Genomic DNA, 25255 nt, shown 5'->3' on the forward strand with positions numbered 1-25255 from the left:
TGTATCTGGATAAAGGAAGGCCTGTGGATGTGGTGTATCTGGATAAAGGAATGCCTGTAGATGTGGTGTATCTGGATAAAGGAAGGCCTGTGGATGTGGTGTATCTGGATAAAGGAAGGTCTGTGGATGTGGTGTATCTGGATAAAGGAAGGTCTGTGGATGTGGTGTATCTGGATAAAGGAAAGCCTGTGGATGTGGTGTATCTGGATAAAGGAAGGCCTGTAGATGTGGTGTATCTGGATAAAGGAAGGCCTGTGGATGTGGTGTATCTAGATAAAGGAAGGCCTGTGGATGTGGTGTATCTGGACTTTGCAAAGGCATTTGACACAGTTCCCCACAAATGCTTACTGTACAAACTAAGGAAGGTAGGTATGGACCATAGGGTGAGTACCTGAATAGAGAACTGGCTCCAGGGGAGAGTCCAGAGGGTGGTGATAAATAGGAAGTACTTGGGAGGGTGTGGAAAGTGGGGTCCCCCAAGGATCTGTCCTGGGACCAATCCTGTTTAATTTATTAATAAACGACCTAGAGGAGGGGATATCTAGCACAATCTTTGTATTTGTGGATGATACTAAACTAAGCAGGCCAAATTCTTCTATGCCGTATGTGGTAACCTTACAAACGGACCTGAACAAAATAATGGGGGGGGCAACTACATGGCAGATGGCAGTGGCCACTCACTAAAACTAGAGGGAAAAAGGTTTAACCTTAAAATACGTAAAGGGTTCTTTACTGTCAGAGCAGTGGGGATGTGAAATTCTCTTCCACAAGCAGTGGTATCAGCGGGGAGCATCGATAGTTTCAAAAGACTATTAGATCGGCACCTTAAAGACCACAACATACAGGGGTATACAATGTACGGTTAACATAAAACACACACATCATAGGTTGAACTGGATGGATTGATGTCTTTTTTCATCCTCACCAACTATGTAACAGTATAGATCCTAATACATTACCCAGTCCATACCAGTATAGATCCTAACACATTACCCAGTCCATACCAGTATAGATCCTAACACATTACCCAGTCCATACCAGTATAGATCCTAACACATTACCCAGTCCATACCAGTATAAATATCCAGCATGATATTTTCCCCATTGAGATCTGATGTGTTATCAAAGTGTTCCTTTCATTCTTTGGAGCAGTGTATGTTGGTCGAGCATTTCAAAGTGTAAAAGAGATCTGTGGTGGAACTGGGTGCAATCACAACACCAAACTATGACAACTAACCAGATCAATGATACCACCCAACCAAACATCACTAAGTAAGCTTTAACCCATTCTTCCATAATTACCCGAGCTGATATCTGGAGAAGTTTCTTCCTCTTTAACTGCGTCCATCATCCCAACCTCCTCTGTAAAATGCTGATGACCCCTCACATACGTCTTTTCCTTTATAACCCCAATTTGTACATTTATCGGATCTTCATCCTGAACCAACAAAATGGCAGAAATAATATTAAATACAAAAAAATAATAATAATAGAAGAATGATATCTCTTAGGGCTTGGGATCACTTTCCTACATTCTCATCTACCTGATGATGGTGAGGGATGGTGTGACCTTCCTTTGTGGAATCCCGGGAATACAGAGGACGGGGACTCTCTGGTGCATTTCGGGAACTGGATGATTCCACCATGGTGTCCTGGTACTGCTTTCTGTGACCATTTGGAAACTCTGCCTCCTCCATTACAAAATCCTCATCATCCTCCTCTTTTATCTCTTCTTTAATGTTGACCTGTGTGGAATCCCGGGAATACAGAGGACGGGGACATCTCTCTGGTGGGTTCCTGGTATTAGGTGGCTCCATCATATCCTTGTGTCCTTCTGAAAACTCCTCCATCACTCCATACTCCTCATCCTCCTCTTTATACTCTTCTTTAACAACAATATTATACTCACCGAGGTTTCCACTCTGAATATATAATAAAACATTCATTGTAACAAACACACTTGTGTATAAATCATAACTATCAGTAATTGTTCCTCATCTACCTGATGATGGTGGGGGATGGTGTGATCTTCCTGTGTGGAATCCCGGGAATACAGAGGACGGGGACATCTCTCTGGTGGATTTCTGTAACTGGATGACTCCACCATGGTGTCCTGGTACTGCTTTCTGTGACCTTTTGGAAACTCTGCCTCTTCGATTACAAAATCCTCATCATCCTCCTCTTTTACCTCAACTTTAGAATCTCTCAGATTTCCACTCTGAATATATAATAAAAATGACATCAATGGTAACAATGCAGATAATGTACAGATCCTAATGATACTATCAGTGATTGTTCCTCATCTACCTGATGATGGTGGGGGATGGTGTGATCTTCCTGTGTGGAATCCCGGGAATACAGAGGACGGGGACATCTCTCTGGTGGGTTCCCATTACTGGATCCATCTGTAGGAAACACACACACTGACTGAATACATTGTTTCTATGTGTTTATCAGATGATGGGGGATCTAGGTGGATCCTCCGTACTGCTCTCTCCTTTACAATAAAGTCTCCTCTTACCCGGTGATGTGAGGGGTGGCTGATTCTCCATCATGACGTCTTTGTAGAAATGGGTCTACAAATCCTCAAACATCAATCCATATACCCAAACAGTTTTTGTATTTAGTGGCCATCACTCACCTGTGCTGATGTCTGGAGAAGATTCCTCCTCTTTAACTTTGTCCATCATCCCAACCTCTTCCCTGAACTGCTGATCACCCCTCACATACGTCTCTTCTTCCTCTTTAACCTCATCTTTTATATCTATCAGATTTTCATTCTAAACAAAAAAATAGCAGGGAATGGTTGCTTTAAAATGTGAGCACAAATAACCTTATACAGAAAAGTGGAATATATCTTCATACAGTCAGATCACTTTTACGATCTCGACTTCCATCTTCACCTACCTGATAATGGTGGGGGATGGTGTGACCTTCCTGTGTGGAATCCCGGGAATACAGAGGATGGGGACATCTCTCCGGTGGGTTCCCATTACTGGATCCATCTGTAGGAAACACACACACTGACTGAATACATTGTTTCTATGTGTTTATCAGATGATGGGGGATCTAGGTGGAGCCTCCGTACTGCTCTCTCCTTTACAATAAAGTCTCCTCTTACCCGGTGATGTGAGGGGCGGCTGATTCTCCATCATGACGTCCTTGTAGAGATCCTTGTGTCCTATGAATCTTCTGAGAATCTTCCTTACCTCTCTGGTCAGGTCTGTGCTTTATTAATAGAGATAAGAGCGATATCATGAGAGACGCAAAAGAAACCATGGTGGCAGCATTGGGTCTAAGTGAAAAGTGGGTGACAGAAGCATCAAATATGGGGTGTGAGGAGTGGAGATCTGCAATGTTGAATAAGGGAATGAGGAGTGGGAGACAACAGTGTCAGTGGGGGTTGTGGAATATAGGTGAGCAGTGTGGGAAGGGGGGTGAGGAGAGGGGAACAACAGTATTGGATGAGGAATGAGAAGTAGGGAACAGGGGTGATAGATGGGGGTGAGGAATGGGGGACAGCAGTGTTAGATGGGGGGTGAGGAGTGGGGGACAGCGGTGTTAGATGGGGTGAGGAAAAGGGGGAAGCGGTGTTAGATGGTGGTGAGGAATGGGGGACAGCGGTGTTAGATGGGGTGAGGAAAAGGGGGACAGCGGTGTTAGATGGGGTGAGGAAAAGGGGGAAGCGGTGTTAGATGGTGGTGAGGAATGGGGGACAGCGGTGTTAGATGGGGTGAGGAAAAGGGGGACAGCGGTGTTAGATGGGGGTGAGGAGCGGGGGACAGCAGTGTGAGATGGGGGTGAGGAATGGTGAACAGCAGTGTTAGATGGGGGGTGAGGAGTGGGGGCCCAGTTGGTGTTGGGGCAGAGGACGGGATTAATGTTAGTAGTGACAAGGTAGGAAACCTGCTGAATATTTCCAAAGGTGAGTGCCGGGGTCACCCCGAGCTCTGCCTCTTCCCCAGATAGATTATGAGTACCTCAGCTCTGCCTGGTGAGGGCGCTACAGGAGAGCTGGAGGAAGTTTTGCTGCTCATCCTACTTATGTGATTTCACTGGGGGACTGCAATCTGATTCTCAGTGTTATGCGTTCCTCTGTTTCTGTTCCCTCGGCATAAAAGGACATTTTATTTATGTAATTAAAGATTATACATAGAAAATAATATCTTATTACCTCCTCTGCTGCCACTTCCAGCTACGTCCTCTACTTCCTCCCGACTCGCCTCTGAAATTCCTTTTTATAGCTGACCTTATTTCCTGTCAGTATCTTACATCACTTCCTGTCAGTATCTTACATTACTTCCTGTCTTTACCTCATCACTTCCTGTCTGTGCGTTCCATCTGAGAGAAGTCAGGTCACCACCTTGTGGACCATGTTGTTAGGTGACCAGATTTTTAAAATGAAATCCAGGGACATATTTTTTTTTTTTTTTTTACAAATGGTAAACTATTTTATAAGCATATTTCCTTGAAATGATCTATGCGGTGTATGTTGGATGTGTTTATGGAATGATTGTATGATATATATGTTATTTCTCACATTTCGTCCATGAGATAGAAAAAAATAAAGATAAAGATACTTTTTAAAATGTTTTGGGATGGGGCTACCAAATGTTAGGAAGATAAGATAGAGGAAAAACTTGGCGGGGGGATGGGGGCAGCTAAATTCAAATCCAATCCGGGCAGGAGTGATGGTGTCACCTTCTCTGCAAAAGGTAAGAAATATCTCAGAGCTGCAATGTGCAAATAGTGGTGAAACACCAGTTATATAATGATAATAAAATGTAAAATATGCACATCAATTGTACTATTTATTATTATTATATATGGGGGGAGGGGGGTCACCACTATTTGCACATTGCAGCTCTGCGATATTTCTTACCTTTTGCAGAGAAGGTGACACCATCACTACTATATTCTAATACATTGGTTGATTTGCACAGGATATTCATTTATAGGTTTTACCATTATAAGTCCATTTGTAGAATTTTATAGATGAAGTGTATGGCAGTGCTGCATTTTTTGTTTTTTATTGTTGCACGTTAGATGAGGGAACCGGCTAACAAGATTCTCTTATTGCTTTTGAGATTTTTTTAGTTGCATGGTAGTTGTTTTACTTGATTTGTTATGTCCCCTGTGGCCCTGCATATTGGTGGTCAGTGTGCCCCCTGTATGCTGGTGGTCAGTGTGTCCCCTGTATGCTGGAGGTCAGTGTGTCCCCTGTATGCTGGTGGTCAGTGTGCCCCCTGTATGCTGGTGGTCAGTGTGCCCCCTGTATGCTGGTGGTCAGTGTGCCCCCTGTATGCTGGTGGTCAGTGTGCCCCCTGTATGCTGGTGGTCAGTGTTCCCCTGTATGCTGGTGGTCAGTGTTCCCCTGTATGCTGGTGGTCCGTGTTCCCCCGTATGCTGGTGGTCAGTGTGCCCCTGTATGCTGGTGGTCAGTGTGCCCCTGTATGCTGGTGGTCAGTGTGCCCCCTGTATTAGTGTGCCCCCTGTATGCTGGTGCTACGTGCAGGGTGCAGGAGGATTCTACATACAATAAGATACTATTGCACAGGGTGCAGGAGGATGCCACGTGCAGGGTTCAGGAGGATGCCACGTGCAGGGTTCAGGAGGAAGACAGGAGTTCACTTGTACAAGACCCAGAGGAGTCAATGGGCCCTTCTGAGGAGCGTGAGGAGTCTCAACCTAGTTGTAGCTCTCAAGGGTTGGAAAGTGAATCTGAACCCAGAGATGGGGTGTCATTAAGGCTACGAAGTGAAATACACCCGCCAAAGAGACTGACCTATGATACCCTAGGAGAGAGTTCTAAAGAAAAAATTGTAACGTCCCAATGCCCCACACAAGTAACTGCCTCTTCTGTTGGGATTCCCAAGGAAGATGATCTTATTCCACCCGCTGACACTATTAGGTTGGCCACTGATTTCTTGTTGGCCTATTGTGAGAGTGAATCAGACCTTTCTAGTAATTTGTATAGTCAGCTGTTTGAAGGTGCATTTATTGACCAGTTGTCAGCTGCTATTAGTTCTACACAAGACTGCTGTTAGTTTTAATTCTGTGGTACTTTATATCTCAATGGAGTCTCCCACTTAGGAGTCCCATCATCTTTGGGGACCAAAGACATTCAAGTGGGGGGAGGATGTAGCCAAGTGAAGAAATCGCTACCAGCATAGTTAAGGCTGATATACTGCTCCTTTAAGTTTGTTGCTTATTTTGAGGTTCTCCTGAAGAGTGGCGTGTTGGATTGTGGAATATATAGTCCAGTGGAGGATAAAGACTGTGCAAATTGGGCCGGGTGGAACTATCCTCCCGGGGAGCTGCAGGTTCCGCGGGGGGCTATGGGAGAGTCTATAAATAAGGGGCGGAATCGGATGTTCGCTCTCTTGCCTCGGGGACCCCGTGCGGGGGGATGTGCCGGCGAACCGCTGTGGAGAGCAGAGCGAGTAGAGGCCGTGGCCTAGTGCGGAGACACCTTGGAGAGGTGGCGGATGTCACAGAGGAGTGACTGATTGAGAGCGGAGACACCTTGGAGAGGATGTTACAAAGAGGTGACCAGCCTGGTGCGGAGGACTGTCGGAGAGGAGTGTAAGAGGATTGGGTGAGAGATACCTAATTGTAATGAGCACAGCAGCTCACGGACACAGTGAAAGGGTCTGTGACGCAGTAGAGAAACAGAGAGGACTTTAATGTAGTGGAGCAGTTGCCATGGGACACTCCTGATCTTTCATAGTGCACTCTTTCAGGCTTTATTTAAGATTGATATGGATTCTCTTGAGATATATCCATGCAGCTGAGTTAGTCAGATCCAACTGTTTTAGATTGTAGATTAGGGGGCCGGATGCATGGATAGGGAGGTGGTGCCCTGGCGCCCCCAATGCACCAGCCCACACTGCTCAGCAGAATGGACAGACTGCTCACCGTTAACACCCAACTGCAGTCTGATCCAATCTGCCCAGATGGAGAGGAACAGATCCCCTTCCAATTGTTTTTAGTGGAGCGGATTGCTCCAAGAGAATAGAGGGTCCAGTTGGGTCCACCTGAAAAACAGACAGGTGGATAAAATTAAACTGCTCATTTAAAAGTGCAATGTGATGGAAATAGAGAATAATTAATATATGTACGTTCCAAAGTGCTAGTGCAGTAAATAGGTTTCATACAAAAAGTCCAATGAAATTGTGTCCTGATAAACTTGTGCAGATCCAATGTAAGCTGTTTGCACCAACTTCAGTGTGACATCACCAAGACAATGCACACACCATCTGCTTACCGATAATTGTGTCCTCTTACAATTATGAGGTCATGTGTGCTTTGTCATCTGCTGGATATTTGCAGCCACTTCACTCAAAAAGCAACAGTGGCGGTGTGATGGCTTTCTCCCAAATGCGGCCTTTTACCACTCTATGCAAACCCCGGATATGCAAAGAATAAAGCACGCTGCTATAGGACATTACCAAGCCAATGAAACAATTTGTCTCTTTATCCTAGTAAAGTTTGCTGTAAGTACATTAATAAAGCAGCTAATGCACTATAGAGTGCTTTATTCTTTGCATGTCGGGGCTTTCCTTTGATTGGCACCGGACTGGACAGAGTGGTAAAAGGCCGCCTTTGGGAGAAAGCCATCATACCGGCATTGTTGCTTTTTGAGTGAAGTGGCTGCAAATATCCGGCGGATGACAAGCACACAGGACCTCATACGTTTTATGAAGTCAAATTTTTTGGTTTGTGATTTGCCTTGGTGATGTTACACTGAAGTCGATGCAAACAGCTTGCAGTGGATCTGCATAAGTTTCTCACTGACTTTTTATATGAAATGAATGTTTTATGCATATTGTTTATTGCACCAGCACTTTGCACATATATTATTCCTGATAATCACATTGCACTTTATTGTGGCTCACACTTATATGATGGATGCTTATGGAAGATATTTTGTATTACTGCAATTTTTTGGAAATTTGAAAGCAGTTTGATAGCATTGAAAATTATTTAAAGGAACAGCGCACCTAATTTTTATTTGGAAAAATATTTTGGTGTTGATATATTCGGGGCACAGATATATTATGGGGGGAATTCTCCAAACTCTGGTGCAAAGAGGAACCCTGATGTAAGGGGGGCTTTGTCACCAGAGCCCCCTTTGATCAGAGTTGCCAGTGTTCTCCCTTAAATCAGGGTGCACAGAGCTCCTTTTCATCAGAGTTTCCCATTACATTATAAAGGGGAACTCTGTGGATATTGATGAAGGGGCTCATACAGGTTCTGAGTCCCATCCTCCCAGCAGTGCTGCTGTCTCGGGTGGAAGAATGGTGGTGGGGAGCACCAAAATGCACCTTCGCCTATGTACACAAAAATCCTGGCACCGGCCCTGCTCATGGGCCCAGCTGAGGACATTTAGGGCCTTAAGATCAAAGATGTGGTGGATGTGCCCTTTTGGTTTGGGAACTGTGATCAGAGTAGAACTCCTGGAACTCTTCTGGCCACAGACCCGGAAATGCAGATGACTTACAGGTACGTGATTCTTCGCAGAATGGCTGCCTTGCAGCAGTGCATGTATGTGGGGGCGGGCAAAAATAAAAAAAAGTCTCCCTGATAAAGAGAGAGGTTATTATATGGTGGATTTTATGTGGAACTCCTATGCCCAGCTGAGGACATTTAGGGCCTTCGAGATTGAAGATGTGGTGGATGTCCCCTTTTGGTTTGGGAACTGGGGACAAAGTAGAACTCCTGGGCCCAGCTGAGGACATTTAGGGCCTTAAGATTGAAGATGTGGTGGATGTCTCCTTCTGGTTTGGGAACTGTGGACAGAGAAGAACTCCTGGAACTCTTCTGGCCACAGACCCGGAAATGCAGATGACTTACAGGTACGTGATTCTTCGCAGAATGGGTGCCTTGCTGCAGTGCATGTATGTGGGGGCTGGGAAAAATAAAAAAAAAGTCTCCCTGATAAAGAGTGAGTGTCAGGGTTACCTGATCTGAGGCCGAGGTGCTAAGAGGGCTCCCCTTGCGGCTCAGTGCGGCTCAACCCTGGAGATGGTACAGAGGGTGTGGCACCCCAAGTGGCACGGGTTACCAGCTGCAGGCAGGTAGGTAGAACCAGGAGCAATCTGAGAGCGAACTCGAACAGGCTGTAATCACAGCAGGGTATAAGTCTTTCAAGGGCTCTGAAGCAGCCGGGCTACCTTGTGCTGAGGAATAGTCTCTAGTAGCGGAGACAGGTACTGGCCGAGGTCTTGGACTGGAGCAGGCAGCTGGAACCATGGTACAAGCCGAGGTCATGCACAGGAGACAACCAGAATAGCCGAGGTCTTGAAGCAAACCGGGGTCATACACGGTAGGTAACAGAAGCAAGGTCAGTGGGAGAAGCCAAGGGTCAAACCAGGAGCAGGAGATCAAATGGAATCAGGAACAAGCCAAGGTCACAACAGGAAATCACAGTAACACAGGAAGCTGAGAGATAATCCAGCAATGAGTCTGATCCTATGGCCACCTTTTATAGGCCTTTTCCCTGACAGGCCAGCAGAGGGCTGTGTCAGTTGAGTCAGGAATGTCCATTGCTATTACTGGCAATGTTGCCAGTTCTCCTACGGTCATTTCCCTGACAGTGCCCCCCCCCCCCAAGGGGCAGCCTCCGGATACCCAGAAGGGCCAGTCTCTCTGAGTGTCTGTTGTGGAACTCCCGGATCAGTCTAGGAGCGTGTACATTATCTGCAGGCTCCCAGGAAATTTCCTCTGCAGAATATTCCTTCCACTTGATGAGGTACTGGGTTTTTCTACCCCTCTTTCTGCAGTCCATTATGACCTCCACTTCGTACTCCGCTTCACCTTCCACCAGGACTGGAGGAGGAGGCAATTCATCCCTACCAGAAAAAGGACTGGGTACAACTGGTTTTAGCAGAGATACGTTAAATGCTGGGTGAATTTTGTAGTAGCTGGGTAAAACCAGTTCGAAAGCCACAGGGTTGACCTCCCTTTTGATCTCAAAGGGTCCAACGAATCTTAGACCCAGTTTCCAGGATGGGCAGGAAAGTTTAAGATCAGCTGAGGAAAGCCACACTTTGTCCCCTTTTTTAAAGGTGGGTTTGTTTCTTTTCTTTTTATTATAGAACCTCTTGTAATCTGTTTGTGCTTTCTGGATGGCCTCCTGAAGGAATAAGTAGTTTGTCCGGATAGAATCAATCCGGTCTTGGACTGCAGGGACAGATGCCTCAGGAAGGGTATTGGGCAAAAAGGAGGGATGGAACCCATAATTCGCCCAAAATGGGGACTGGTTAGTGGCGGCATGTACCAAATTATTGTATGCAAACTCCGCACATGGGAGAAGGGATATCCAGTCATTTTGGGCAAAAGTACAGAAACAACGAAGATACTGTTCTAGAGTCTGGTTTGTTCTGTCTGGCCATTGCTTTGGGGATGGTAAGCAGAAGAAAGACATATTTTAATGGACAAGGTCTTACAAAGATCCTTCCAGAATCTGGAGGTGAACTGTACTCCTCTATCGGAAACAATTTTATCCGGAAGCCTATGTAGACTGATTACTTCCTTGATGAACATTTTTGCTGTTTCTGGGGCTGATGGAGTGCCGGTCATGGGCAAGAAGTGGGCCATTTTGGTCAGACGTTCCACTACCACCAGGATGGTAGGAAAACCCCCAGAGGAAGGTAAGTCAACAATAAAGTCCAATGAGATCATCTTCCAGGGTTGCTCAGGGATGGGTAGAGGCCTTAACAGACCCCAGGACTTGGTGTTGAACCCCTTGTAGAGCTGACAGACCACACAGGAGCTAACGTAAGACTGGCAATCCTTCCTTAAACTTGGCCACCATAAGGAGCGTTGGATAATCTCAAGGTTCTTTCGTACACCAAAATGTCCGGCCAGCTGATGGTCATGGAAAGTCTTTAGAACTTGGAGCCTGACTGGTTGGGGAACAAAAACTTTGTCCTGGTGCCAAAGTAACCCGTCTCGACTCACCAAGGGGGGTACTTCTGTGTCCGCATACTAGGTGGATGCCTGTTTAATTGAGGATTTTAATTCTGGCTGGATCAGGAAAAAATGTTGTGCTGACAGAATGGTACTTGGTTCCACAGACTCAGGGGTATCAGGGAACATTCGGGAGAGGGCGTCTACTTTCTCATTCTTGGAGCCTGGTCGTTAAGTTATGTGGAAATTAAATCTTGAGAAAAATAAAGCCCACCGGGCCTGTCGTGGTCTCAGATGTTTAGCAGCCCTCAGGTATTCTAAATTTTTATGATCCGTGAAGATCATAATTGGGTGGGCGGCACCTTCCAATAAATATCTCCACTCCTCCAAGGCGGTTTTAATGGCCAAAAGTTCTCGGTCACCCACGTCATAATTTCACTCTGAGGGGCTCATCTTTTGAGAGAAAAAGGCAATAGAGTGGAGTAAGGCCTTAGGTCCTTGGCGCTGAGACAAGATGGCTCCTGTGGCTATTTCTGAGGCGTCTACCTCTAATACAAAGGATAAAGCTGGATCTGGGTGCTGTAAGACTGGTGCAGAGGTGAACAGTCCTTTGAGTTTGGCAAATACTGCCTGAGCTTCTGGGGACCATTTGAATCTGGTAATTGGTGAAATGATAGCTGAAAAGTCTTTTACAAATCTTCGGTAAAAATTTGCAAATCCTATGAATCATTGAACACCCTTCTTATTTGAAGGGGCTGGCCATTCAAGGATAGCTTTCACCTTTTGTGAGTCCATTGCGATTCCCTCGGTAGAGATGATAAGATCCAGGAATTGGATGGAAGTCTTTTCAAATTCACACTTTTCTGCTTTAATGTATAAACTGTGCTTCCTTAGAGTCGCAAGGACTTTTTTCACGTGAGCTCTGTGGAGATCCAGGGTAGCAGAGAAGATGAGGATGTCATTTAGGTAAACGATTACGAAATAGTCCAGAAATACCCAGAAAATATTGTGTACGAAGTGCTGGAATGTGGCTGGGGCGTTACATAATCCGAATGGCATAACTAAATATTCAAAATGTCCGAACCGGGTCCTGAAAGCTGTTTTCCATTCGTCCCCCATTCCGGATACGAACCAGATTGTAAGCTCCCCGTAGGTCAAGTTTAGTAAAGAGCTGGGCAGTTCGGAACCTTTGGAAGAGTTCAGAAATGAGGGGAAGTGGGTATCAGTTTTTAATAGTAATTTTGTTAAGTTCTCTGTAATCCACACATGGCCTTAGTGAACCATCCTTCTTCCCGACAAAAAAAATTCCAGCTCCAGCGGGGGAGGAAGAAGGACGGATGAATCCCTTTTCAAGGTTCTCATCAATATACAGTCGTAAAGTCTCTAGCTCAACCTCAGATAACGGAAATATACGCCCAAAGGGGATCTCGGCATCGGGAAGCAGTTCAATGGGGCAGTCGTAAGGCCGATGAGGTGGGAGAACATTAGCCTTCTTCTCATCAAAAACATCCAAAAACTCATGATAGACTGCAGGTATAGCCTGACTGACATCTGGAATTGATTGGATGGTTGAACAACTGGTGGGACTGCTAACCCCGGGAACGAAGCAGTGTTGCAGACAGTAGGAAGAGGGAAAGGAAATCTCCAGTTGATCTGTGAATTATGGGCCTGCAACCAGGGAATTCCCAGGATGATGGGGAACATGGGAGAGCAAAGGATGTCAAAACAAATTAATTTCTGGTGGCCAGTCTGTTATCGTGAGGATGGGCTTGGTTTCCTGGGTGACAAGTCCAGAACTGGGCAAGGAACCATCGGCCAGATGCACCTCAAGTCACTGACGTTTATTGCAGAGGGGTACACGGAGTCTTCTTGCCAAAGTCAAGTCCATAAAACAGCTGCAAGCCCCCGAATCAACTATGGCCTCTTCTGCCACGTGTAGTGAGACAGGAAGAACGAGATGAGACGGAAAATATCCGGATACTTGGAAGTAAGAACTTTGTGGGAGGAACTTACGGGGTCTCACGGGGCAGTTTCGTAGGAAGTGTCCGGACCCTCCGCAGTAGAGACAAAGATTGGCTTGTCGGCGGCATTGTCGCACCAGGCCGATCTGCATTGGTTCATCCTCTGCATGGATAGCGGGGAAAGGCGCTGGTGCTGTAGTTGGAGTGAAGTGGTAAGGGACCCTAGGCAACATCCAGGTTGGGCGAGAAGTCTGTGAGCGCTCAGAGCGACGCTCCCGGAGGCGCCTATTGAGCTGGATAGTAAGTTGAATCAGTCCTTTCAGGGTAGTGGGAGTCTCTACCCTGGCCAGCTCATCCTTAAGAGATTCGGATAATCCCAGACGGTATTGGTACCTAAGGGCCGTCTCATTCCAGCACGTATCAGCAGACCATTTGCAGAACTCTACTGTGTAATCTTCGGCGGGGCATTTTCCCTGCTGGAGGGAATGCAAGGTAGCCTCAGCTGTACCCACACGCTGAGGATCATCATAAATTTGGGCCATTAGATCAAAGAAAGTGTCCATAGAATTGAGAGCAGGGTCTTTTTGTTCCAGCAGGCCATGGGCCCAGGCCTGGGGCTCCTCCAACAGTAATGAAATCACAAACCCAACCTTTACAGTCTCTGAAGTAAAAGTTCTAGGCTGGAGGGCCAGGTATAGTTGGCAGGTGTTTCTGAAGGCCCTGAATTTCTTTCGATCACTGGAGAAGCGTTCAGGTATTGGCACCCGTGGCTCAGGAGGAGGAACCATAGCGTAGGAGGAAACTGGCTGTCCCGTAAGGGATGGAACAGAAACTGTGCTGGTGGATGGAGGACTGAGATCCGCAGGAGAAATTGTCAGATGTTGCAGTCGACCTTCCAGTTGGAAGTATCCCTCCTGCAGACGCTGTACTATCTGGGTGAGGGCAGTGACCTGTTGGCATAGAGCCTTGAGTGGGGAAGCACCTCTGTCGACCTCTGACATGGCTGGATTATACTGTCAGGGTTTCCTGATCCGAGGCTGAGGTGCTAAGAGGGCTCCCCTTGCGGCTCAGTGTGGCACACCCCTGGAGATGGTACAGAGGGTGTGGCGCCCCAAGTGGCACGGGTTACCAGCTGCAGGCAGGTAGGTAGAACCAGGAGCAATCAGAGCGCACTGGAACAGGCTGGAATCACAGCAGGGTATAAGTCTTTCAAGGGCTCTGAAGCAGCCGGGCTACCTTGTGCCGAGGAATAGTCTCTAGTAGCGGAGACAGGTACTGGCCAAGGTCTGGGACTGGAGCAGGCAGCGGGAACAGTGGTACAAGCCGAGGTCATGCACAGGAGAGAACCAGAATAGCCAAGGTTTTGATGCAAGCCGGGGTCATACATGGTAGGTAACAGAAGCAAGGTCAGTGGGAGAAGCCAAGGGTCAAACCAGGAGCAGGTGATCAAACGGAACCAGGAACAAGCCAAGGTCACAACAGGAAATCCAAATAGGAAGCACAGAAAGCTGAGAGATAATCCAGCAATGAGTCTGATCTTATGGCCACCTTTTATAAACCATTTCCCTGACAGGCCGGCAGAGGGCTGTGTCAGTTGAGTCAGGAAAGTCCATTTCTATTACTGGCAATGTTGCCAGTTCTCCTACGGCCATTTCCCTGACAGAGAGGTTATTATATGGTGGATTTTATGCGGAACTCCTGGGCCCAGCTGAGGACATTTAGGGCCTTAGGATTGAAGATGTGGTGGATGTCTCCTTTTGGTTTGGGAACTGTGGACAGAGAAGAACTCCTGGAACTCTTCTGGCCTTAGCTCAGTGAGATAGAGTTTGGAAGACTAATGTCATAGACAGGTTTATAAAAAGTTTAGGGCTTTAGAAAGGGCCTCCAATGGCTGTCAATGTGGTGCCTTCTCCACTCTCCATCTCACTAATAAAACCCCAATGGATGACTCTCTATGAACTGATCACATTCCAATCACCGATCATCTAATCATTGGTAAAAAAGAAGACTCGGCACAGAATATTGTACGAAGAGTTTTTATTGGACAAGATCAGAATAAGCGATTACCACACAGTAATGATATGAATAAAATAAAGCTTAAATCTTTTATAATAGAATTAACAAATGTATCAAATGTATTAATAATCATACATTGGTTGGACCAATAAAAAGCCGGCTACTTCAATAAACCTAAAGGAGCAAAAAAATTAAGCAACCAATCATCAGGTATGCATTCTTGACCGTGATGCGATTGAGGACCCTATAATCAATGCAAGATCTCAACTCCCCCCCTTCTAAGAAGGTTCACCAGTGAAAGATAAATCCTGATTGGCTGCTGTGGGTTAATGCATGTTACAGTGATCTTTTTCCATCCAGTAGGTTAGATCTATATACATATTTATAAGTAGAACACAAAAAGAATGTATTGTCAGAATTGTTTGTCTGCTGCCCCATGTATTGTCATGAATGCCCACTTGTTGACCCCATGTATTACCAACAGGTGCGCACACCGTGGTGAAGAAGCACGATATTACGTGTGAAACGCGTCCACCTTTCTGTATCCCGTATTGACTGTCTGCAATAAATATCATCGCTATAACCTGTTGGAGTGCGACCATTTTCATTGGTTTTATGCCCCGTATATTGTCAGGATTGCCCACTTATTATCCCATGTATTGTGCGGATTGCCCACCTGTTGCCCCATGTTTTGTCTTAATTGCTCACTTGTTGCCCCACGTATTGTCATGGCTTCCCGCCTGTTGCCTTATGTGGGGAGGGATCGGTAAAGGTAGATAGTTGAGTCATAATTTTACCACCCCCCTTAAGCTTAAATGGCAGCCAGATGGGGCGGTACACATGGCACTGCAAACCTCGCACCCCCCGGTCACATTGGGCAATGCTATTCAACTGAATGGGGTTGTGCCGCAACAGCCCCGATGCATACGGTTGCGGCGTATTGGCGTGGTTAACATAAGGGCTCCCAGCTGCCTGCCAACCCCACAGTGGGTCAGAGGGCGATGCGGGTGTAAACCAACCCCGAGTGCACTGTGGTGGTTTCACATTTGTTTATGGACTAAACAGTTCCACCCGTTACAATCCAGCATCCATTTCCCGTTGTACCAGCAGGGGGTGCACTCTGATGTTTCATTATATTTCCTTTATTTTTAAACATTTCCCACACTCTGAACATGAAATCGGAGCCTCTAATATAAGTGTGAATTCTTTGCTGTTTGAAACGTACATAAGGGGTGAAACATTTCCCGCACTCTGAACATTAAATAGGACTCTCGCCCGTATGAACTTTCTGGTTTCTAAAAAATAAACCTTTGTTTGGAAAACATTTCCCTCACTCGTAACAACATCTGTGTGTAAGTAGGTGTTCTTTCTTAGTAAAACATTTCCCGCACTCTGCACAAGATGAGAGACGCTCACCTGTATGAACTTTCCGGTGCCTAACAAGTAGACATGTGAACGCAAAACATTTCCCGCACTCTGAACATGAACAGGGAAGCTCACCTGTGTGTATTCTCTAAAGGCTAAGAAGGTTTCCTTTTTTATTAAAACATTTCCAGCACTCTGAACATTAACAGGGATGCTCACCCGTGTGTATTCTCTGATGGCAAAGAAGGTTTTGTTTATAATTAAAACATTTCCCGCACTCTGAACATGAATAGGGATGCTCACCTGTGTGTATTCTCTTATGGGTAAGAAGGCTTACTTTATGATTAAAACATTTCCCACACTCTGAACATTAACAGGGAAGCTCACCCCTGTGCATTTTCTGATGGCTAAGAAGGTTTATTTTCTGACAAAAACATTTCCCGCACCTGGCACATGAATAGGGACGTTCAACAGTGTGTATTCTTTTGATGGGTAAGAAGGCTTACTTTATGATTAAAACATTTCCCGCACTCTGAACATGAATAGGGACGCTCACCCGTGTGTATTTTCTGATGGGTAAGAAGGTTTAATTTCTGATTAAAACATTTCCCGCACTCTAAACATTAATAGGGATGCTCACCTGTGTGTATTCTCTGATGCCTAATAAGGACTACTTTATCCTTGAAACATTTCCCGCACCCTGAACATGAGTAAGGACGCTCACCTGTGTGTATTCTCTGATGGCTAAGAAGACTTACTTTATCCTTAAAACATTTCCCGCACTCTGAACATGAATAGGGACGCTCACCTGTGTGTATTCTCTGATGGCTAAGAAGGCTTCCTTTATTCTTAAAACATTTTCCACACTCTGAACATGAATAGGGACGCTCAACTGTGTGTATTCTCTGATGGCTAAGAAGGTTTCCTTTATCCTTAAAAAATTTCCCGCACTCTGAACATGAACAAGGACGCTCACCTGTGTGTATTCTCTGATGGAGGAGAAGGCTTCCTTTCCTATTAAAACATTTCCCGCACTCTGAACATGAATAGGGACGCTCACCTGTGTGTATTCTCTGATGTCTAAGAAGGGTATCTTTATTATTAAAACATTTCCCGCACTCTGAACATGAATAGGGACGCTCACCTGTGTGTATTCTCTGGTGGCTAAGAAGGCTTTCTTTTGTATTAAAACATTTCCCGCACTCTGAACATTTATAGGGACGCTCACCTGTGTGTATTCTCTGATGTCTAAGAAGGGTTTCTTTATTTTTAAAACATTTACCGCACTCTGAACATGAATAGGGAAGCTCACCCGTGTGTATTCTCTGATGCCTAAGAAGGTTTCCTTTCTCATTAAAATATTTCCCGCACTGTGAACATGAATAGGGACGCTCACCTGTGTGTATTCTTTGATGGCTAAGAAGGCTTCCTTTCGTATTAAAACATTTCCCGCACTCTGAACATGAATAGGGACGCTCACCTGTGTGTATTCTCTGATGGCTAAGAAGGGTTTCTTTACGATTGAAACATTTCCCACACTCTGAACATGAATAGGGACGCTCCCCTGTATGAAGTTTCTGGTGCAGAAGAAGGTGTGCTTTTCTACTAAAACATTTCCCGCACTCAGAACATGAATAGGGAAGGTCACCTGTATGTATTCTCTGGTGGCTAAGAAGGCTTCTTTTCTGTTTAAAACATTTCCCGCACTCTGAACATGACAATGAATTCTCTCCTGTATGGTATAAAGAAGATTCCCTGAGATGAGATGGTTTCCCGCACCCGTCGGCACTGTCAGATATTAGAGGACTATGTGAAGTATCAGGAGATTCCAATGATCTCCTCCAATGGTGAGGTCTGTCATGTATATTATGAGGAACGGGATTTACTTCTGGAGAAGATGCCATGTCATTATCTTCTGTAGTCACATCTTCCTCCGATGTCCTTCTATTCCCACCACAGAGTCCGTCTGTCAGAAGACAAGAAAAATTACCAAGAGTTTTCCACACTCATATACACTGCTCAACACTTTATAATCAGAGTATAGCATCAAGTCAGGGAAACTCCTGGGATATTCATCTGGTCAGTCAAGTAGCAGAGGGGGTTGTTACCAACAGGTGCACTAGATGGGCAACAATGAGACGACCTCGAAAACAGGAATGGTTTTACAGGTGGAGGCCACTGACATTTTCCCTTCTCATCTTTTCTGAGTGTTTGTCACTAGTTTTGCATTTGGCTGGGGTCAGTGTCACTACTGGTAGTATGAGGCCATACCTGGACCCTATAGAGGTTGCACAGGCAGTCCAACTCCTCCAGGATGGCACATCAATACCTCCCATTGCCAGAAGGTTTGCTGTGTCTCCCAGCACAGTCTCAGGAGCATGGAGGAGATTCCAGGAGACAGGCAGTTACTCTAGGAGAGCTGGACAGGGCCGTAGAAGGTCCTTAACCCATCAGCAGGACCGGTATCTGCTCCTTTGTGCAAGGAGGACCAGGATGAGCACTGCCAGAGCCCTACAAAATGACCTCCAGCAGGACACTGGTGTGAATGTCTCTGACCAAACAATCAGAAACAGACTTCATGAGGGTGGCCTGAGGGCCCGACGTCCTCTAGTGGTCCCTGTGCTCACTGCCCGGAACCGTGGCTCTCGATTGGCATTTGCCATTGAACACCAGAATTGGCAGCTCCACCACTGGCACCCTGTGCTTTTCACAGATGAGAGCAGAGTTCACCCTGAGCACATGTGACAGACGTGAAAGGGTCTGGAGAAGCCGTGGAGAACATTATGCTGCCTGTAACATCGTTCAGCATGACCGGTTGGGTGGGGGGTCAGTGATGGTCTGGGGAGGCGTCTCCATGGAAGGACGCACAGACCTCTACAGGATAGACAATGGCACCCTGACTGCCATTAGATATCGGGATGAAATCCTTGGACCAATTGTAAGACCCTATGCTGGTGCACTGGGTTCTGGGTTCTGCCTGGTGCACAACAATGCCCGGCCTCATGTGGTGAGAGTATGCAGCCAGTTCCTGGAGGATGAAGGAATTGATACCATTGAATGGCCCCCACACTCGCCTTACCTGAATCCAATAGAACACCTCTGGGACATTCTATTTCAGTCCATCCGATGCCGCCAGGTTGCACCTCAGTCTGTTCAGGAGCTCAGTGATGCCCTGGTCCAGATCTGGGAGGAAAAACCCCAGGACACCATCCGTCATCTCATTAGGAGCATGCCCCTACGTTGTCAGGCATGCATACAAGCACATGGGGACCATACACACTACTGAGGACCATTCTGAGGTCCTGCAATGACATTTCACCAAAATGGACTCACCTGCTGCATCATTTTTTCACTTTGATTCTTGGGGGGTCTTTGAGTTCAGCCCTCTGTAGGGTGAAAATTTTCATTTCCATCAAACTACAGTATGTGGCATCCTTTCCTTCCTAACACATGACCCAGTCCATACCAGTATAGATCCTAACACATTACCCAGCCCATACCAGTATAGATCCTAACACATTACCCAGTCCATACCAGTATAGATCCAAACACATTACCCAGTTCATACCAGTATAGATCCTAACACATTACCCAGTCCATACCAGTATAGATCCTAACACATAACCCAGTCCATACCAGTATAGATCCTAACACATGACACAGTCCATACCAGTATAGATCCTAACGCATTACCCAGTCCATACCAGTATAGATCCTAACACATGACCCAGTCCATACCAGTATAGATCCTAACACATTACCCAGTCCATACCAGTATAGATCCTAACACATGACCCAGTCCATACCAGTATAGATCCTAACACATAACCCAGTCCATACCAGTATAGATCCTAACACATGACCCAGTCCATACCAGTATAGATCCTAACACATAACCCAGTCCATACCAGTATAGATCCTAACACATGACACAGTCCATACCAGTATAGATCCTAACGCATTACCCAGTCCATACCAGTATAGATCCTAACACATGACCCAGTCCATACCAGTATAGATCCTAACGCATTACCCAGTCCGTACCAGTATAGATCCTAACACATTACCCAGTCCATACCAGTATAGATTCTAACACATTTCCCAGTCCATACCATTATAGATCCTAACACATTTCCCAGTCCATACCAGTATAGATCCTAACACATTATCGAGTCCATACCAGTATAGATATCCAGTATGATGTTTTTCTGGCTGCAATCACAACACCAAACTATGACAACTAACCAGATCAATGATACCACCCAACCAAACATCACTAAGTAAGCTTTAACCCATTCTTGTATAATTACCCGAGCTGATATCTGGAGAAGTTTCTTCCTCTTTAACTGCGTCCATCATCCCAACCTCCTCTGTAAAATGCTGATCACCCCTCACATACGTCTTTTCCTTTATAACCCCAATTTGTACATTTATCAGATCTTCATCCTAAACCAACAAAATGGCAGAAATAATAATAAATACAAAAAAATAAATAAATAAATAATAATAGAAGAATGATATCTCTTAGTGCTGGTTCACACTGCCGCTACCACTAAAGTAGCGTCGCTTCCAGCGCGACTTTGACGCGATTTTGACGCGACTTTGGCGCGACTTAGCGCGACTTTGACGCGACCTAATCGCGAGGCAACTTTTTATTTGGCCAATCACAATCTGATGTCTTGTGACCTAATTTCCTTTTCCTGTGTTTTTTTTTTTACATATTTCCTTTTTCCCATGTGTGCAGTGTTGTGTGTCTCACATAGCTTTGTTTGTCTGTCCAGAAACATAAAAAAAAAAAAAGAGCTTTTTTCCTATAATTTTTAAGAAGCACATGCCTCCAAAGACACCCAAAAAATGCCCGTAAAATGTCTGCAAGAAAAAAAGCCAGCCGCAGAGAAGCCGTATTCCTGAAAATATAGTAAAAATGCTGTTTTTTAGGGGTTCTGGACATGCTACAGAGCTGAAAATTGACAGGTACACTTTTTAGACCCCCCAGACACTAAATAAAAAAAATGACATGCCTGCCTAAAAAAATGCCCGCTAAATGCCTGCAAGAAAAAAAGACAGCTGGTAAGACACTACAAAAAATTATAAGAAAAATGATTTTTTTTAGGGGTTCTGGACATGCTACATAGCTGAAACTTGACAGGGACACTTTTTTGACCCCCCAGACACTAAATCCAGAAAATGACATGCCTGCCTAAAAAAATGCCCGCTAAATGCCTGCAAGAAAAAAAGCCAGCCGCAGAGAAGCCGTATTCCTGAAAATATAGTAAAAATGCTGTTTTTTAGGGGTTCTGGACATGCTACAGAGCTGAAAATTGACAGGTACACTTTTTAGACCCCCCAGACACTAAATAAAAAAAATGACATGCCTGCCTAAAAAAATGCCCGCTAAATGCCTGCAAGAAAAAAAGACAGCTGGTAAGACACTACAAAAAATTATAAGAAAAATGATTTTTTTTAGGGGTTCTGGACATGCTACATAGCTGAAACTTGACAGGGACACTTTTTTGACCCCCCAGACACTAAATCCAGAAAATGACATGCCTGCCTAAAAAAATGCCCGCTAAATGCCTGCAAGAAAAAAAGCCAGCCGCAGAGAAGCCGTATTCCTGAAAATATAGTAAAAATGCTGTTTTTTAGGGGTTCTGGACATGCTACAGAGCTGAAACTTGACAGGGACACTTTGTAGACCCCCCAGAAACGAAATCCAAAAAATGACATGCCTGCCTAAAAAAATGACCGCTGATGAATGCCTGCAAGTATAAAAGACAGCTGGTAAAGACACTACAAAAAATTAAAAGAAAAATGTTTTTTTTTTTAGGGGTTCTGGACATGCTACAGAGCTGAAACTTGACAGGGACACTTTTTAGACCCCCCAGAAACGAAATCCAAAAAATGACATGCCTGCCTAAAAAAATGCCCGCTAAATGCCTGCAAGAAAAAAAGCCAGCCGCAGAGAAGCCGTATTCCTGAAAATATAGTAAAAATGCTGTTTTTTAGGGGTTCTGGACATGCTACAGAGCTGAAACTTGACAGGGACACTTTTTAGACCCCCCAGAAACGAAATCCCAAAAATGACATGCCTGCTTAAAAAAATGCCCGCTAAATGCCTGCAAGAAAAAAAGACAGCTGGTAAGACACTACAAAAAATTAAAAGAAAAATGATTTTTTTTAGGGGTTCTGGACATGCTACAGAGCTGAAACTTGACAGGGACACTTTGTAGACCCCCCAGAAACAAAATCCAAAAAATGACATGCCTGCCTAAAAAAATGACCGCTGATGAATGCCTGCAAGTATAAAAGACAGCTGGTAAAGACACTACAAAAAATTAAAAGAAAAATGTTTTTTTTTTTAGGGGTTCTGGACATGCTACAGAGCTGAAACTTGACAGGGACACTTTTTAGACCCCCCAGAAACGAAATCCAAAAAATGACATGCCTGCCTAAAAAAATGACCGCTAATGCCTGCAAGAAAATTATGCTCTTTTCTTGTTCACTGCCATTTTTTAGCAAAGTCGGATGACAAGTCGGATTACAGGTCGCTTCAATTAAGATAAGGAGGCGACTCCCATTGAAGTATATGGGACAGGTCGGATCACTGGTCGCCTGAAAGTAGTACAGGACCCTTTTCTGAAGTCGGAGCGACCTTAATAGCGGCAATTAAGACGGCACTGATTCATTTACATTGGTTTGGTCATGTCAAGCGACCTGGGGCGACCTGGGGCGACACAAGTCGCCTCGTGAGTCGCCCTAGTGTGAATGGGGGCTTAGGGCTTGGGATCATTTTCCTACATTCTCATTCACCTGATGATGGTGGGGGATGGTGTGATCTTCCTGTTTGGAATCCCGGGAATACGGAGGACGGGGACATCTCTCTGGTGGATTTCTGGAACTGGATGACTCCACCATGGTGTCCTGGTACTGCTTTCTGTGACCATTTGAAACTCTGCCTCCATTACAAAATCCTCATCATCCTCCTCTTTTGTCTCTTCTTTAATGTTAACTTGTGTGGAATCCCGGGAATACAGAGGACGGGGACCTCTCTCTGGTGGGTTCCCATTACTGGATCCATCTGTAGGAAACACACACACTGACTGAATACATTGTTTCTATGTGTTTATCAGATGATGGGGGATCTAGGTGGAGCCTCCGTACTGCTCTCTCCTTTACAATAAAGTCTCCTCTTACCCAGTGATGTGAGGAGCGGCTGATTCTCCATCATGACGTCTTTGTAGAAGTTGATCTACTGATCCTCAAACATAAATCCATATACCCAACCAGTTTTTGTATTTAGTGGCCATCACTCACCTGTGCTGATGTCTGGAGAAGATTCCTCCTCTTTAACTTTGTCCATCATCCCAACCTCTTCCCTGAACTGCTGATCACCCCTCACATATGTCTCTTCTTCCTCTTTAACCTCATCGTTTATATCTATCAGATTTTCATTCTTAACAAACAAAATAGCAGGGAATGGTTTCTTTAAAATGTGAGCACAAATATATGGAATATATATGGAATATATATAGTGGAATATATTTTCATACAGTCAGGTCACTTTTATGATTTCGACTTCCATCTTCACCTACCTGATGATGGTGAGGGATGGTGTGACCTTCCTCTGTGCAATCCCGGGAATACAGAGGATGGGGAATTCTCTCTGGTGGGTTCCCATTACTGGATCCATCTGTAGGAAACACACTGACTGAATACATTGTTTCTATGTGTTTATCAGATAATGGGGGATCTAGTTTGAGCCTCCGTACTGCTCTTTCCTTTACAATAAAGTCTCCTCTTACCCAGGGATGCGAGGGGCGGCTGATTCTCCATCATGAAGTCCTAGTAGAGATCCTTGTGTCCTTCTAAGAATCTTCTGAGAATCCTCCGCACCTCTCTGGTCAGGTCTGTGTTTTACCAATAGAAATAAGAGTGATGTCATGTGACCTCCCAGAATCCTCCTCACCTCTCCGATCAGATTTGTGTTTTATTAATAGAGATAAGAGCGCTATCATGAGAGAAGTGAGAGAAAGAAAGGTGGCAGCATTGGGTGTGGGTGAAGAGTGGGGGACAGAAGCTTCAAATATGGGGTGTGAGGAGTGGAGATCTGCAATGTTGAATAAGGGAATGAGGAGTGGGGGACAACAGTGTCAGTGGGGGTAGTGGAATATAGGTGAGCAGTGTGGAAAGGGGGGTGAGGAGAGGGGAACAACAGTATTGGATGAGGAATGAGAAGTAGGGAACGGGGGTGATAGATGGGGTGAGGGATGGTGAAAAGCGGTGTTAGGTGGGGGGTGAGGAGCGGGGGACAGTGGCGTTAAATGGGGGTGAGGAATGGGGGGCAGCAGTGTTAGATGAGGGTGAGGAATGGGGGACAGCGGTCTTAGATGGGGGTGAGGAGTGGGGGCTCAGTTGGTGTTGGGGCAGAGGACGGGATTAATGTTAGTAGTGACGAGGGAGGAAAGCTGCTGAATATTTCCAGAGGCGAGTGTCGGGGTCACCCCGAGCTCTGCCTCTTCCCCAGATAGATTATGAGTACCTCGGCTCTGCCTGGTGAGGGCGCTACAGGAGAGCTGGAGGAAGTTTTGCTGCTCATCCTACTTATGTGATTTCACCGGGGGGACTGCAATCTGATTCTCAGTGTTATGCGTTCCTCTGTTTCTGTTCCCCCGACATAAAAACGGAAGGAGAACATTTTCTTTATGTAATTAAAGATTATATATAGAAAATAATATCTTATTACCTCCTCTGCTGCCACTTCCAGCTACATCTTCTCTCTTCTTCCTCCCGACTCGCCTCTGAAATTCCTATTTATATCTGACATCACTTCCTCTGTGGACCTACATCACTTCCTGTCAGTATCTTACATCACTTCCTGTCTGTTCCTCACATCATTTCCCCTCTGTGCGTTCCATCTCAGAGAAGTCAGGTCACCACCTTGTAGACCATATTGTAAGGTGACCAGATTTTTAAAATGAAATCCAGGGACATATTTTTTT

General features: G+C 45.4%; 2 protein-coding genes and 1 pseudogene across 3 annotated transcripts in view; all 3 read right to left on the reverse strand.

Annotated features, from left to right (window-relative positions):
- Positions 1 to 1422: 1422 nt before the first annotated feature.
- On the reverse strand, positions 1423 to 24225 carry LOC309550214 (uncharacterized protein; the record flags this gene model as incomplete). The annotated part of the gene is made up of 5 exons (XM_082250629.1): positions 24175 to 24225; positions 3122 to 3228; positions 2308 to 2405; positions 1597 to 1922; positions 1423 to 1438 (listed from the first exon to the last, which is right to left on the reverse strand). The coding sequence occupies exons 2-5, from the start codon at positions 3153 to 3155 to the stop codon at positions 1423 to 1425; spliced, it is 474 nt and encodes a 157-aa protein (XP_082106755.1). The 5' UTR covers positions 3156 to 3228; positions 24175 to 24225.
- The window catches only part of LOC309550215, a 40733-nt pseudogene continuing 31936 nt past the window's right edge, over positions 16459 to 25255 (reverse strand). Inside the window, exon 4 of the transcript in view lies at positions 16459 to 17854. The product of the transcript in view is annotated as an uncharacterized misc_RNA (transcript). The remainder of the gene's footprint in view (positions 17855 to 25255) is intronic.
- LOC309548705 (uncharacterized protein) lies at positions 23059 to 23974 on the reverse strand (the record flags this gene model as incomplete). Its single annotated transcript, XM_082248663.1, has 4 exons — positions 23059 to 23066; positions 23185 to 23334; positions 23571 to 23709; positions 23849 to 23974. 4 exons carry the CDS (start codon positions 23972 to 23974, stop codon positions 23059 to 23061), a joined length of 423 nt encoding a protein of 140 aa, XP_082104789.1.

The sequence above is a fragment of the Pelophylax lessonae genome, assembly GCF_965119305.1.
Source record: "Pelophylax lessonae genome assembly, chromosome: 3".
NCBI lineage: Eukaryota > Metazoa > Chordata > Amphibia > Anura > Ranidae > Pelophylax > Pelophylax lessonae.